This window comes from Pyxicephalus adspersus, chromosome 4, assembly GCF_032062135.1.
Source record: "Pyxicephalus adspersus chromosome 4, UCB_Pads_2.0, whole genome shotgun sequence".
In the NCBI taxonomy this organism is placed as follows: domain Eukaryota; kingdom Metazoa; phylum Chordata; class Amphibia; order Anura; family Pyxicephalidae; genus Pyxicephalus; species Pyxicephalus adspersus.
In genome coordinates, this window is record NC_092861.1 from 6811486 (window position 1) to 6824554 (window position 13069).

The 13069-nt window shown below is 43.0% G+C and overlaps 1 protein-coding gene across 2 annotated transcripts in view; it reads left to right on the top strand.

The window, feature by feature from the left end:
- The first annotated feature begins 3266 nt into the window (after positions 1 to 3266).
- Positions 3267 to 13069, top strand: part of KIF3C (kinesin family member 3C) — a 48717-nt gene continuing 38914 nt past the window's right edge. Inside the window, exon 1 of one of the 2 annotated variants that reach the window (XM_072407282.1) lies at positions 3267 to 5238. In XM_072407282.1, coding sequence (XP_072263383.1) covers positions 3823 to 5238 — 1416 coding nt within the window. In that variant the 5' untranslated portion in view covers positions 3267 to 3822. The remainder of the gene's footprint in view (positions 5239 to 13069) is intronic. The other variant, XM_072407283.1, reaches the window with a different exon arrangement.

Genomic DNA, 13069 nt, shown 5'->3' on the forward strand with positions numbered 1-13069 from the left:
ACATTAAGCTGGGATTGAGGCAGAGTTATGCAAATATCAGGATGCCCTGATTGGTGGGTGTCAGTCTGCAGGCATAGGAGTTCCCAGGCAAGCTATATTTGGGCATAGTGTGAGCAGGAAACCCGCCCCCTGGGTACTCCCTGAGGAACTGCTATATTTATATGAACCTATATAACAGGAGTTGTTTCATGATGTCAAATTAGGGGCACTAAAAAATAAGATCCAAACTCTGAATATCATTTGGTTTGCTAAAGCACTGTGCATCATAAACAATTGCCTTTTCCATCCTCAGTGCTGCAGATTCCTTGCAGCCTCTTTACCACCACTTCCTGTCTATATGCACTCCACTGACTGTTATTTGAAGGTGACAACACTGGACCATGCCTGCATTATGCCGCTTCATACAAAGCCCTGTGACAAGGTGACAACACAGAAACACATTTATGAGATGAAAACAAAGCGTTGTCACCCTATACCAAGAAGTCTCTATACTAGGATTTTTTTATAAGGCTGCAGATTGGAATAATATTCACACATTAAGGTGTAGCAATGATTGTAGAGATCAGGTTGACAAAGATATAGCAGACAAGGACAGACTTGTCTTATTGTAATAGCCAGACATGCAAATATCACAAGTCTGTTCCTGCTGCATAGTATTAATGAGGGGTGTAGTGTGCACAGTGACCGGCAGGGGGCGGTCTTTTCCCTTTCACTTCTATATGATTTTATAAAGAGAAATGTTTCTATAGATTGCACTATTATTACATTATTATGATCAATTTATTATTTTATGGGCACCTCACTAAAACAACCCTGCAGTTCCTTAGAATAGACATGGACTCTTATTATTATTATTATTATTATTATTATTTATTATTATTATTATTAAACAGGATTTATATAGCGCCAACATATTACGCAGCGCTGTACATTAAATAGGGATTGCAAATGACAGACTAATACAGACAGTGATACAGAAGGAGAGGACCCTGCCCCGAAGAGCTTACAATCTAGTAAATCTAGTAAAGATCTTACAATCTTTATATACAAATTACCAAAAAAGTGGGGGGCATTTTATTCAATGGGGTCACAGACTGAAATCTGAAATGTAACAATGACTTCAGGTCCAAGAGAGAGGGTCAGTGGTCACATGATTAGCATAGGGGGGTAATGGGGGGCATAGGGAGGTGCAAAGGGCCCTGGACTCTTCTCACCCAACGAGCCCCTAACAGGGTCCCCAACTCAGTGCAGTAAGGGGGCCCAAACCCAATAAGATAAACTTTGACAGCCTTTTTTTATATTTCCACCGCTTACATCAAAATGATTCTTTATGATCCTACCATGGGGGTTTTTGTTCAGGCACTTCTTGTTATAGGGTGACAGCGTTCTGTCCTCATTTTTTAATGGTTGTCACCCTGTTACATACACTCCTAATAGAGACGGCCATGTTAGCTCATTTACACCCAATAATCGGGTAATACCCATCAGGTAACCTTTTAATGCTTTACCAATTGATTATGATTTAGTTTCTCTGTAGTTGTCTGCTATACGTTGTGTTCTGCTGTGCCACAAAAATGTTTGTTTTTGTCTGTTCCAGTGTATTGGCATTAAATTAAATTGGTGGTCTTAATACAACACACACTGACACAATATATAAAGTATAATACCATGCATGTGTGAGCTGTTTCTCAAAGGAGCTCACAATCTAATGTCTCTACCATAGTCATATGTTTAAGGTTGACTTTGGAGGAAGCCAGTTAACCTAACTGCATGTTTTTGGGAGGAAATGGAGTACCTGGAGCCAACCCACGGAGAACCTGCAAACTCCATGCAGATAAAGCCCTGGCCGAGATCCGAACCTGGGACCTAGCGCTGCAAAGGTCAGAATGCTAACCACTGAGCCACCATGATGCCCATGTCATGTGATTAGTTATGTCCTCCCCTCCTCCTGTGTCACTGTCTATCTGTCTGTCATTTGAAACCCCTATTTAATGTACAGCACTGCGTATTATGTTGGCGCTATATAAATAATAATTCCAGTTCAGCCAATCAAGATGGCCAAAGATTCAGAACCAGGAAGAGGAGCGGGTAAAAATAGCAATGGCGGCAGCGTAGGATCGAGGTCAGTTTATTTAAACAATTGTAAAGAGACAGGTATGTTTGTTTTTTTAAAAAAGAACCTTGCCTGAAATAAAGAACCAGCCTGCTTGCAAATACAATTTCCACTTTAACTTCCTACTATGCAAATGTTGTGATTCAGGTCTGTGCTCATTGCAGAAAGGAGAAGGTGATATCCCTGCTGCAATACCTGTTCTTACCTGCCTGATGTCAAACCTTTCTGAGCTGCGCATGCACAATCCCGACTTCCTTTGCGCATGTCAGGAATGAAGGAGCTCCAGCGCGCCTGCGCAAGACTTTCATTATCCCAGCACTGCCAATCAAGGAGGCCGAAGATCGTCTTTGGGAAGCAAAGAAGACAAAAGATGGCGGCGCCCTGCAAGGGAACCGGGGTTGTGGGTTTAGTTTTGATTTAATACGTTACTCATTAATACACCGCATAGATCTAAATAATCTCTAAAGGACCAGTACACCTAAAACGCAAATAGCAGAACTGAAGTAAAATAATAATATAAAACAGTTAAAAGCAACGCTTTAATGAAAGAATAAAAATAGGAATGTTTATTATATAAAGTGCTTTAGCAGGCTAATTCAGTTACACAATGCGCAGAAACCTGTACAGTGCATTGCATGGTGCCCGCTATATTATGTTATCTGTACGTTGCAATATAATGCAATGAAGTAACAAAAATTGACCTGCATTGTACAGCTTTAGCAACCCATTTAAAATGAATGATCTGCATGACGCAACGTATATTCACGTCATTGTCATTGTATGTATCTGTCACTCCCTATTTAATGTACAGCGCTGTGTAATATGTTGGTGCTTTGTAAATACAGAGTAATAATAAAAATATTGCTATGGCATAATATAATGTTATAAAGGAACTAAGAAATGTAGCACCGAGGTTGTTCTGCATCGCTGAACATCAGACAAAGCCCTTGATGTGTGTATTTGTAATGCAGGAAGTGATCTTGTATAATGAGCCCACATCAGAGCATTGGTTTGAATCTTATCAGCATGGGAACTACAGCCCCCAGAATTCCATTGCAGGATAAGAATATGCCTCCCCTGAGGGCTGAGGTCATCCTCCTGTTGGGTTGGCTCAGATAGAAAGAATTGCTGCAGCTGAGTGTTATCTGAGTGTCAGCCAGTACAGGCATCTCCCTCCCTCCTCCTCATCCTCATCCTCCTCCTCCTCTATCCACAGCAGCACATTCAGCATCATTCCCAGAGCCCGCCCCATCCTCAGCCCCTGTTTTCACCCTGTCATTCTCCCACAGACAGCGGCGCAGAGCAATGAATGAGCATCCACAGCCCAGAAGAGACTAGGCGTTTCCAGCCGCCTCTCATGAACATCAAAGAGGATTAGCTACCCAAATTTGCAACTGACACCATCCTGCTAGGACAACTCTTTCCAAGCTGTCCTCACCCCGGAATCATCTTCATCCTGAATCTCCGTCTCTGCATCTGCGGGAGCGCTGCTCCATGGATGCTCTGCTGTTGACGGAGAGATGCTACCAAGGGATTACTGAAGGCGTTCAATCCAGCTGTGGAGGAAGGCGGTGAGGAGGACACGGAGAGGGACGTATTGCAGATAGACGGATGAATGTCAAGGTTTGAGGGTAGCACTCTGCGTTCCTAGGTACGCTCCTTGGAATAAACAAGATAACAACAGAGGAGACGCAGAAAGGGAGGGGAGCATGATGTGCAGTAAGACCAAGAACAGCGAAGCCCTCAAGGTGGTGGTAAGATGTCGCCCAATCAACAGGAAAGAAGAAGCGGCTGGCTACGACAGGATAGTGGATATGGATGTCAAACTGGGGCAGGTGACTATACGGAATCCAAGGGCGAACCCCGGGGAACTGCCAAAGACGTTCACTTTTGACGCCGTGTACGATGCCAATTCCAAGCAGACAGACCTATACGATGAGACAGTCAGGCCCCTCATTGATTGTGTCTTGCAAGGGTTCAATGGCACTATATTTGCCTACGGACAGACCGGCACAGGTAAAACCTACACCATGCAAGGTCTCTGGGCCGAGTCAGAGAAAAAAGGGGTGATCCCAAATTCTTTTGACCATATTTTTACTCATATCTCCAGGTCCCAAAACCAGCAATATTTGGTGAGGGCATCGTACCTGGAGATCTATCAAGAGGAAATCCGAGACCTCTTGTGTAAAGACCAGAACAAGAAGTTAGAACTCAAGGAGAATCCAGAAAGTGGAGTATATATTAAGGACCTGTCTTCCTTTGTGACCAAAAACGTCAAGGAGATCGAACATGTTATGAATTTAGGTAACCAGGCCAGGTCGGTGGCCTGCACAAATATGAACGAGCACAGTTCCAGATCTCACACCATCTTCGTTATCACCATTGAGTGCAGTGAACTGGGTGTGGACGGGCAGGAACATATCCGAGTAGGCAAACTCAACCTGGTGGACTTGGCTGGCAGCGAAAGCCAAAGCAAAACCGCGACACATGGGGATAGACCCAAGGAAGCTTCAAAAATCAACCTCTCCTTATCGGCTCTGGGTAACGTCATATCATCGCTGGTGGATGGTCGCAGCACCCACATTCCTTACAGAGACTCTAAACTAACACGTCTTTTACAGGACTCTCTAGGTGGCAACGCCAAAACCATAATGGTGGCCACTTTGGGCCCGGCCTCTCACCACTTTGATGAAACCTTGTCCACTCTCAGGTTTGCCAACAGGGCTAAGAACATCAAGAACAAGCCAAAAATTAACGAGGACCCCAAGGACACCCTGCTGAGGGAATTCCAGGAGGAGATCGCCAGGTTGAAAGCCCAACTAGAAAAAAGAGGGATGCTCAGCAAAAAGCGCCGACGGAACAGCCGAAGGAAAAAGTCAGTGGATGGGGAGGTTATGCCAGATACGGAGGCTGAGGAGGAAAATGAAGACAACCTGATAGAGAAGAATGTAGGGAGCTATTTGAAGGAACAAGCTGAGAGGCTGCAGCAAGAGAAAGCAGCTATCCAGGAGGACCACAGCTTGCTGGAGGAAGAGAAGATGAAGATGATTGAAGAGAAGGAGAAGATGATGGACGATTTAACACAGGAGCAGAAAGCAACAGAAATGCTGGCGGTGAAATTCAAGGTAATTCTTTTTCAATATAGACATAGCCTCTATATAGTATAATTATTACATATGTATTGTATAGGCTGGCAAGATGGGCAATCTCTAGATGCTGGGAGCCTCCAAACCCCACCATGGCTTTCAGGCTCCAGTATGTCAAAGACCAGCGTGTACTGCAAGCTTTACAAAGCATGTGCAAGCTTCATTGAGTTTTGTTGAAACCTTCAAAATAGCCTTCAGATCCAGAACAGGGGTGTTTCGACAAATCTAAATCTATAAATATGTGCAGTATAGGGGTAATATGGTGGCTCAGTGGTTAGCACTTTGGCCTGTGCAGCACTAGGTCCCAGGTTCAAATCTCAACCAGGATGCTATCTGCATGGAGTTTGCAGATTCTCCCCGTGTTTGTGTGGATTTTCTGCGGGTACTCCAATTTCCTCCCACATTCCAAAAACATGTAGTTAGGTTAACTGACCTGCCCTTATTGACATATGACTAAGGTAGAGACAATAAATTGTAGGCTCCTTTCAGGGACAGCTAGTGACATGACTATGGACTTTGTACAGCGCTGCGTAATATGTCTGCGCTTTATAAATACTGTGTAGTAATATTAAATGTCCTTAGATGTGTTGGTGTGCATTAGATCTTTGTCCACAACAAATGGCTTTTACATTACCATACAAAGCAATGAGAATGCAAAACTTTTTTACAGGAGGTCAACCACAGGTCAAATGCACCTGTTAATGAATTGTGAATCATTTCAGTATCATCTCATTCTGATGCCATCAACACAAGTTCAAAGTCTGACATCACAGGCCCTTTTTCCCACACTACTTGTGACAACCTACCCTCAGAGTACTATGAGTACGATCTATAGCAACGTCACAATATAACTTTAGGTGTGGTACGATCACAGAACAACTCCCATTCTTATGTCCATAACATACAGGGGAGGAGGTACTGTATCTCACTACTAGAATGGGTGAACATTGCAGGACAGACTGCTGTATGCACAGGCCAGCACTGGAGTATTGGCAGCATATACCATAATATTATTATTATTATTATTATTATTATTAATAGTATTAATGATGGTATTATTATTAATAATAATAATAATAACAATAAACATTTGTTATATAGTGCCAATATATTATGCAGCGCTGTACAATAAAAAGGGGATGCGAATGACAGGCAAATACAGACAGAGAGGACCCTGCCCCGAAGAGCTTACAATCTAGGAGATATTGTGCAAGCCAAAATTTTGTTTTTTGCTGTAGTTTTTGCTGGAGTTTACATTACAAGTACATTTACTTTAAATATAGATCCCAATGGGAGTGCCATCTCTTACTTTGAACAAGCTGCTAGCTGGATTTGGCAGGCTGTTACAAGCTTCAAGTAGTGCAGAAGCCTGCTAGCTGCACCAAAAATCTACAGTTTTTGTTTCCAGTTTCCAAATTTTTCCAAACTGGAGCTGAAAGGATACTGGTTAAAAGCCTAACAATTGGAGAAGGCAGGTTCTTTATTTTAGAATCACATGCTATGAATAAAATGATTTGGTGTCTTCTCTAGAATGTACAGGGAGCGTGCGCATGCGCAGTTCGGTGCAGGATTGAAGGAACTCCCACGCGCATGCGCAGGAGCTTACATCATTGTGGCCTGGCCAGTAAAAATGGTCAATGATCCAAAATCAGGGTGAAGATGTTGACAGCTTCCAGGAAGCCATGAGAGGTGAATTTCGTTCCTAGTGCTTTACAGAAAATGGGGCCCTGGCAGTGGGGTCCTTCAATGCACAGTATTTTGGCTCTCTTCACACCTGCCATTCTGCCAAAGGGGGGTTCTGGTAAATAGTCCAGATTGCCCAACCCAAGGACTGGCCCTAGCTCCATACACTTTGAACCCTCTGTGTACGATGGTTTCTTATGGCCCCCGATGTCTATAGACAGGGCTGAATTTCAAGGCTTTGGTTCTATTGATTAGTGATTGATTATTCTATTCTTGCCTAATCATCATCACCAATCACTAGCTGGGCCCTAGCTGTCCTTTTTTTGTATTTCAGCTTCAGTGCAATTTTTCTTTTTTTTTAATTATTAATATTATTAGTAGAAGACAGGATCTATAATCCCATGAATATTTAAGGACTGACAACCATGTGTAAGAGGATTTCGGATTTCTAGGACCAGGACGCAGTAATTACCCTGCAAGTCATTATGGAATTTTGGATAATTGCGGCTTACCTAGCGAGTGGTAATTTTCACTGCTGACAGCTCAGATATAGTTGTACGTATGTTCAAGTAAACAGGTCTTGTTCCAGCATATTAATACCTAATAAGCACAGCAGTTGGCGGAAAGCCGACTGATACAGAAATATTTCCAAATTCAGCTTTCTGTTGGGCTCACTTTAAAATTTTCATTCAAATATATCCTTTAATATCTGCAAGCGATATAAATGCACCAAAAGTCTTTGCAAAGTCAGATGTTACTGTGTAAAAGTAGCAGTGACATCATCAGTGTGCTGTACATAGCGTGAGCAAAGAGCAGAGCTGTGGGAGGGGCCAGCAGATCCGCCCACTACTGGCTGCCTGCAGAGAACTACAAGAGGGGGCGGATACCAGACCGGTCATCCTGCACAAGGAGAAGGAGCAGCAATGACTGGTCTTTGTTACAGGGAGAGGCAAAGTACAGTTGGATTAATGCGCACATGTGAAAGAAATTTACAAATGGCACCCAGATTTACCAGTACACATGCTCTCCTAGATTGTAAGATCTTCAGGCAGGGTCCTCCTCCTCCTCCTGTGTCACTATCTCTATGTGTTTGTCATTTGCAACCCCTATTTAATGTAGGAGTCCAGGGATGTCATGTCAGATTGTTAAACAGCGAGCGATCACTAACAAGGACTGTTGTAGTCCCTGCAGCAGGGTGCCTCCTGCTCATTCTGCAGTACAGAGCACTTCCAATAAGATCGCTTTTTTTCTCCAGCTTTATAACTCCGCACCATGCGGGAAATTTACATTTTGTCTGATGCCCAATACATGCTGGGATTGTTTGTGGGTGTTGCATTTGTGAGCTGCAAGGAACATGCAGCCTGCTTGTTTGTTTATTATTATTATTAAACAGCATTTATATAGCACCAACATATTACGCAGCGCTGTACAATGTTGCAAATGTCAGACAAATACAGACAGTGACACTGGAGGAGAGGACCCTGCCCCGAAGAGCTTACAATCTAGTAGGTGGGGAATTAACACACAATAGGAGTGATGGGAAGTAGTGAGGGTTTTAGAGACAGAAGAAGACGGGTAGGCAAGTTTGAATAAATGGGTTTTGAGTGCTCTTCTAAATGAGCAGAAAGGAGGAGCAAGCCGAATAGGACAGGGAAGACTGTTCCAGAAAGTTGGGGCAGCTGTAGAGATGTCTTGGAGCCACGTGTGTGATGAGGTTTTGAGTGAGGAAGTCATTAGCAGGTCATTGGAGGAGCGGAGACAGAGGCTAGATGGGTATTCTTCTATCAGGTTAGAAAGGTAAAATAACTCTAAAATTCCCATAAATGCTACCTATACACCGCAACACACCGCCATGGACTATACACCGCAACACACTGCCATGGCCTATACACCGCAACACGCTGCCATGGACTATACACCGCAACACGCTGCCATGGACTATAGACCGCAACACGCTGCCATGGACTATACACCGCAACACACCGCCATGGACTATACCCCGCAACACACTGCCATGGACTATACACCGCAACACACTGCCATGGACTATACAACACACTGCCATGGACTATACACCGCATTTATAGAATTCATTACATTTCAGTGCATGGCACACATGGGTGGGATCGGGCCTTTACAGACGGTAAATTTCTGTTGCTGGAAAGAATCTTTCATGACAAATGATCTCTGTACACACAGCGCTATTCTGAGCGGGGGAGGAGGAGCAAGTGGCGTCCTGCTGTGCTCGCCCATATAGGAATGCACAGCAGTCATTCCTTATTGGTCATTCATCAATCGGCTGTGGCAAATTGATAAATGACATGGGTGGGACGACTGCTGTACAAGATGAACAACCATGCTTGTCTCAGGTCACAATCATCTGACGTGTATGAAGCTTTATTCCTACTCTCCATACCGCATCTAGCTGCGTTACAATCCTAGGGCAAGACTACAGAACTCCTCCGCCATGACTTATCCCTGTAACATAGGAGGAAGGGTTCTTTTGTCCTAACACACTTCCTGGTAACAATAATATTTCACTGCAGAAATCATGGGGAGTTATATTTTATATTGAACAGATAACAATGTTTCCATATTTTAATATAGGAAGAGCAGGTGTAGGGAGAATCTATACAATGACAGCACTACACCAGGATATACTGAGGGGCCCCAGGGCCATTTATTCATTATTAATGCAGCCAGTTGTCCATTTTGCTAAATTGCTCCATTGTGACAATTGGAAAGCACCTGCTAGGTTTAACCCTTCCTTCCCAGGGTGGATCTGCTGCAGGATTGGCTCTTAGCATACAGATTGGTATATGTGATATATAGATGTAGGTGCGTTTAACCCTTAACCCTCTCTAGTAACAGATCCTGTAACCCTTTGTCTCATTTATTAGCCCTTTCATTGTCTCAGTGCATCAGCATCAGAGGTATGGGTTTAACCCTTCATTGCAAACAGGGATCTGTTATTATTTTTTATACATTGAGTACTATAATCTAATTGTGCTGCTATTTTAATTTTCATAAAAGTGCCCATTAATGGAAAAAAGCTTCCAGCCTAGGCAGCAAAGATCACATGGTCATTGGCTACCAATGATTGCTGCAGAATGACTGTTCACAATCAGCACATTCAATATAAGATGTTCTGAACAAATGGACCGTGCTGAATGTGCACACCTCATATCTGGGTCTCTTTCCAGGCTATCCAAGCTTAACTTATTATCCTCAGGCTGTGTCTGTACGATTTCAGGTTGGATATTATTATTAACCTTTCTTAATGCCAACATATAACCTAGCGCTGTACAATAAATAAGGGCTGTAGATGACTAATCTAGAATAAAAAACAAGGGCACAGGAATAGAAGAGGACAAAAGAGCTTACAATCTAACTCTGTATTGGCTCGCCATAGTCATCTGTGGTCTGCATTTAACCCTTTATTAGCAAGCAGGATCTGCACAGACCTCCAGCAAGATCTGAATTTAACCCCTCGCATGTCTGGGTTGTAGAGGAAATTCATTGGACTACTTGGATGAATTCCTTCCCCTTATCTCACACTCTAGGAACAATCACATACCATTGATAAATGGCTGTATTATATTCTGGAATGATGTCCATCCTCTTGTTACCATACAATAAATCATGCAATAAATTGCATTTGTATCATCATGCATCAACGCAGCAGTATAGGGCGGTCGCATTGATGTACACAGAGCTGTTAGCTGCCATGTGGTGGGGTCAGAAAACCAATTTACAGAATATGAATTAGCTGCCTACCATACAGCAATGCACACACTTTTTTTATCATTTACTTTTTATTATTATTTTATTTGTGTTCCTTTACATTCACAATACATGGATGAGCCAAAGAAAGGGCAAGGCCTGCAACCCATGCTACACAGCTAGTTTTGCCTTGTCCCAGCATTCCTCAAAACTTTCATAACTGTAAAATGTTCCTTGTATCCCTATACTCCCACTATTTATGTATACACACACGGTACGTTGTAGCAATTCATCTGAATGCCATAGAGTAAAGAAAAATGCCCTTGATGCAAAAGTGTCCATGCATGAGAAAACACACATGAGCCTAAAGCTTTGGAATGTATTTGTGGGCTTCTCCAATGGAAATAAAAGCCATGTGCATTTTGTGATGCTTGAATGTGTGTTGAGGAATTATTGGAAATAGATCGGCAACAATGCCTATGGGCAGCATGCACATAATAACACAAACAGCTGCAAATGTGTCCTTATGGAGAGACTGTTAGTCTCGCAAAAGGTCCCCTGCAACAAACTATTATACTCTGAGAGTCTGTGTGTTAGGCTATGTACACACGTGCAATTATAATCGTTGCAAAGGATCTTTTACGATCCTTTCCAACGACTCAGGACTGCAGGTTGCATGAAGGAGTCCTGTACATATAGCAGCGTTCTGCTTTATGGAGAGGGGAGGGGGCGAATGACAGAGCGGCACCCCGCTGTGCTCTCTCCCCCTTCACTTTATTTTGATTGTTTCTTGCCCATGGATCCGCCAGGGTGGTCATCGGAACAACAAATGACGAGCGCTGTACACATGCAGATTCTCGTACGATATCATCCCTGCGATAATTATCGGACAAGAATCATCTTACTTGTGTACGTAGCCTTTAGAATTGACTCTTTCACCTCTAACACAGGCTTTCTAAACTTTCTTACCCCAGGGGAAGCAATTAACTCATTTCCAGGTCTCTGGGAACCCCTGAAATATCAATGCAATGGATGTCAGTAGGACAATATAACTCTTATATTGCTGGTCATTTGGAAAAGTGATTCTCTTACTGTAGCAACCTAAATGCCACCCTCAAAGACAGCTAAATAATATTTGGTGCAATGCTGCTGGCTCTGGTGTTGGAACAAGAACTATACCAGCACCAAACAAATGGAAGGTCAGCCAATCACAGCCCAAGGAACCTCCTGGAAACCTCTGGAAGAACCGCAGGGTTCCACGGAACTCTGGTTGAGAATGGCTGCTCTGACATATGGACACCGTGGAAAAGTTAGACTATAACATCTGGATCTTTGTAGAAGTGTGAGCGACCTTAGATGTGAGACCTTCGCTTGGCAAGGCTCTTGACTCCTGTGGCTCCATCTGTAGCCGCTCTGTCACGGTCCCAGCATCTGTCCAATCTGGCAAATACCTTTGGCTTAATAAAAAATAGTATTTATTTTGATCCAGGTTTAGCATGCCGTTCGCTATCAATCTTTTTTTTTTTTTTTTCTTAGTAAACTCATCTGATTAATATATGGCGTGCAGATTACTATGGGCTGCTCATCAATTTCCCTAAAGCAACTGATGTTTTGCCAACAGAAATTAGGTTTGTCCCGGCTCCAGCCGCTGGCTCCATAGTGTGGAGCTGGAAGGTCTTCCTGAATTCCTCCAAGCTATCTCAGCAATATACACGCAGAGTCAAAAATTAACATTTTCTCTATCTGCATTCAGTAGAATAAAGTGGCTTGGAGTCTTTTTGCCAGATGTGAAATATTTTTGCTATGGTGTGTGTTTTACGAGCAGAAAAAAGGGCAAGAAATCAGTCAGGGCATCAAAAATGTTTTCTTTAATCATCAAAAAATAAATGTGCAGATGGTTTTTAGGACATGTTTAGTACGGTTGGGCTAAGGTCATCTAGTTTTACCTTGAAACGTAGGTTGGAGACACAAGCTGTACATGATTACAAGACTGTAATACAGGGAATATTTGGCAAAAAATAAGTGAATGTGTATGTGAATACATTTTGGGTTCATTTTGAATTAAGTAGGGTTAGTCCCAGTTTTTATTGACATTTCCTCACCGAGGAGATTAACCCTATTTATGTGTCCTCTTTATTAAGACCAAAAATGGGGGAAATCCAACATTTGGGATGCATACACACCTGCATTAAATGTCGTTGGACAGGATCTTTGCATGTAAAAACGCACCAACGCCTATCCATTATGTTCAAATGATTACGGGCGATGGCCAGGTATCCCCCGGCAATGGCACCATCTACGTTCGGCGTCAACTTGCACTCTCTCCTCTTTACTTGCATTAGGATTGTTCGTCATCGTTCATCGTTTGTGGATCCGCCATGATGGATCCATGAACGACGAGCCC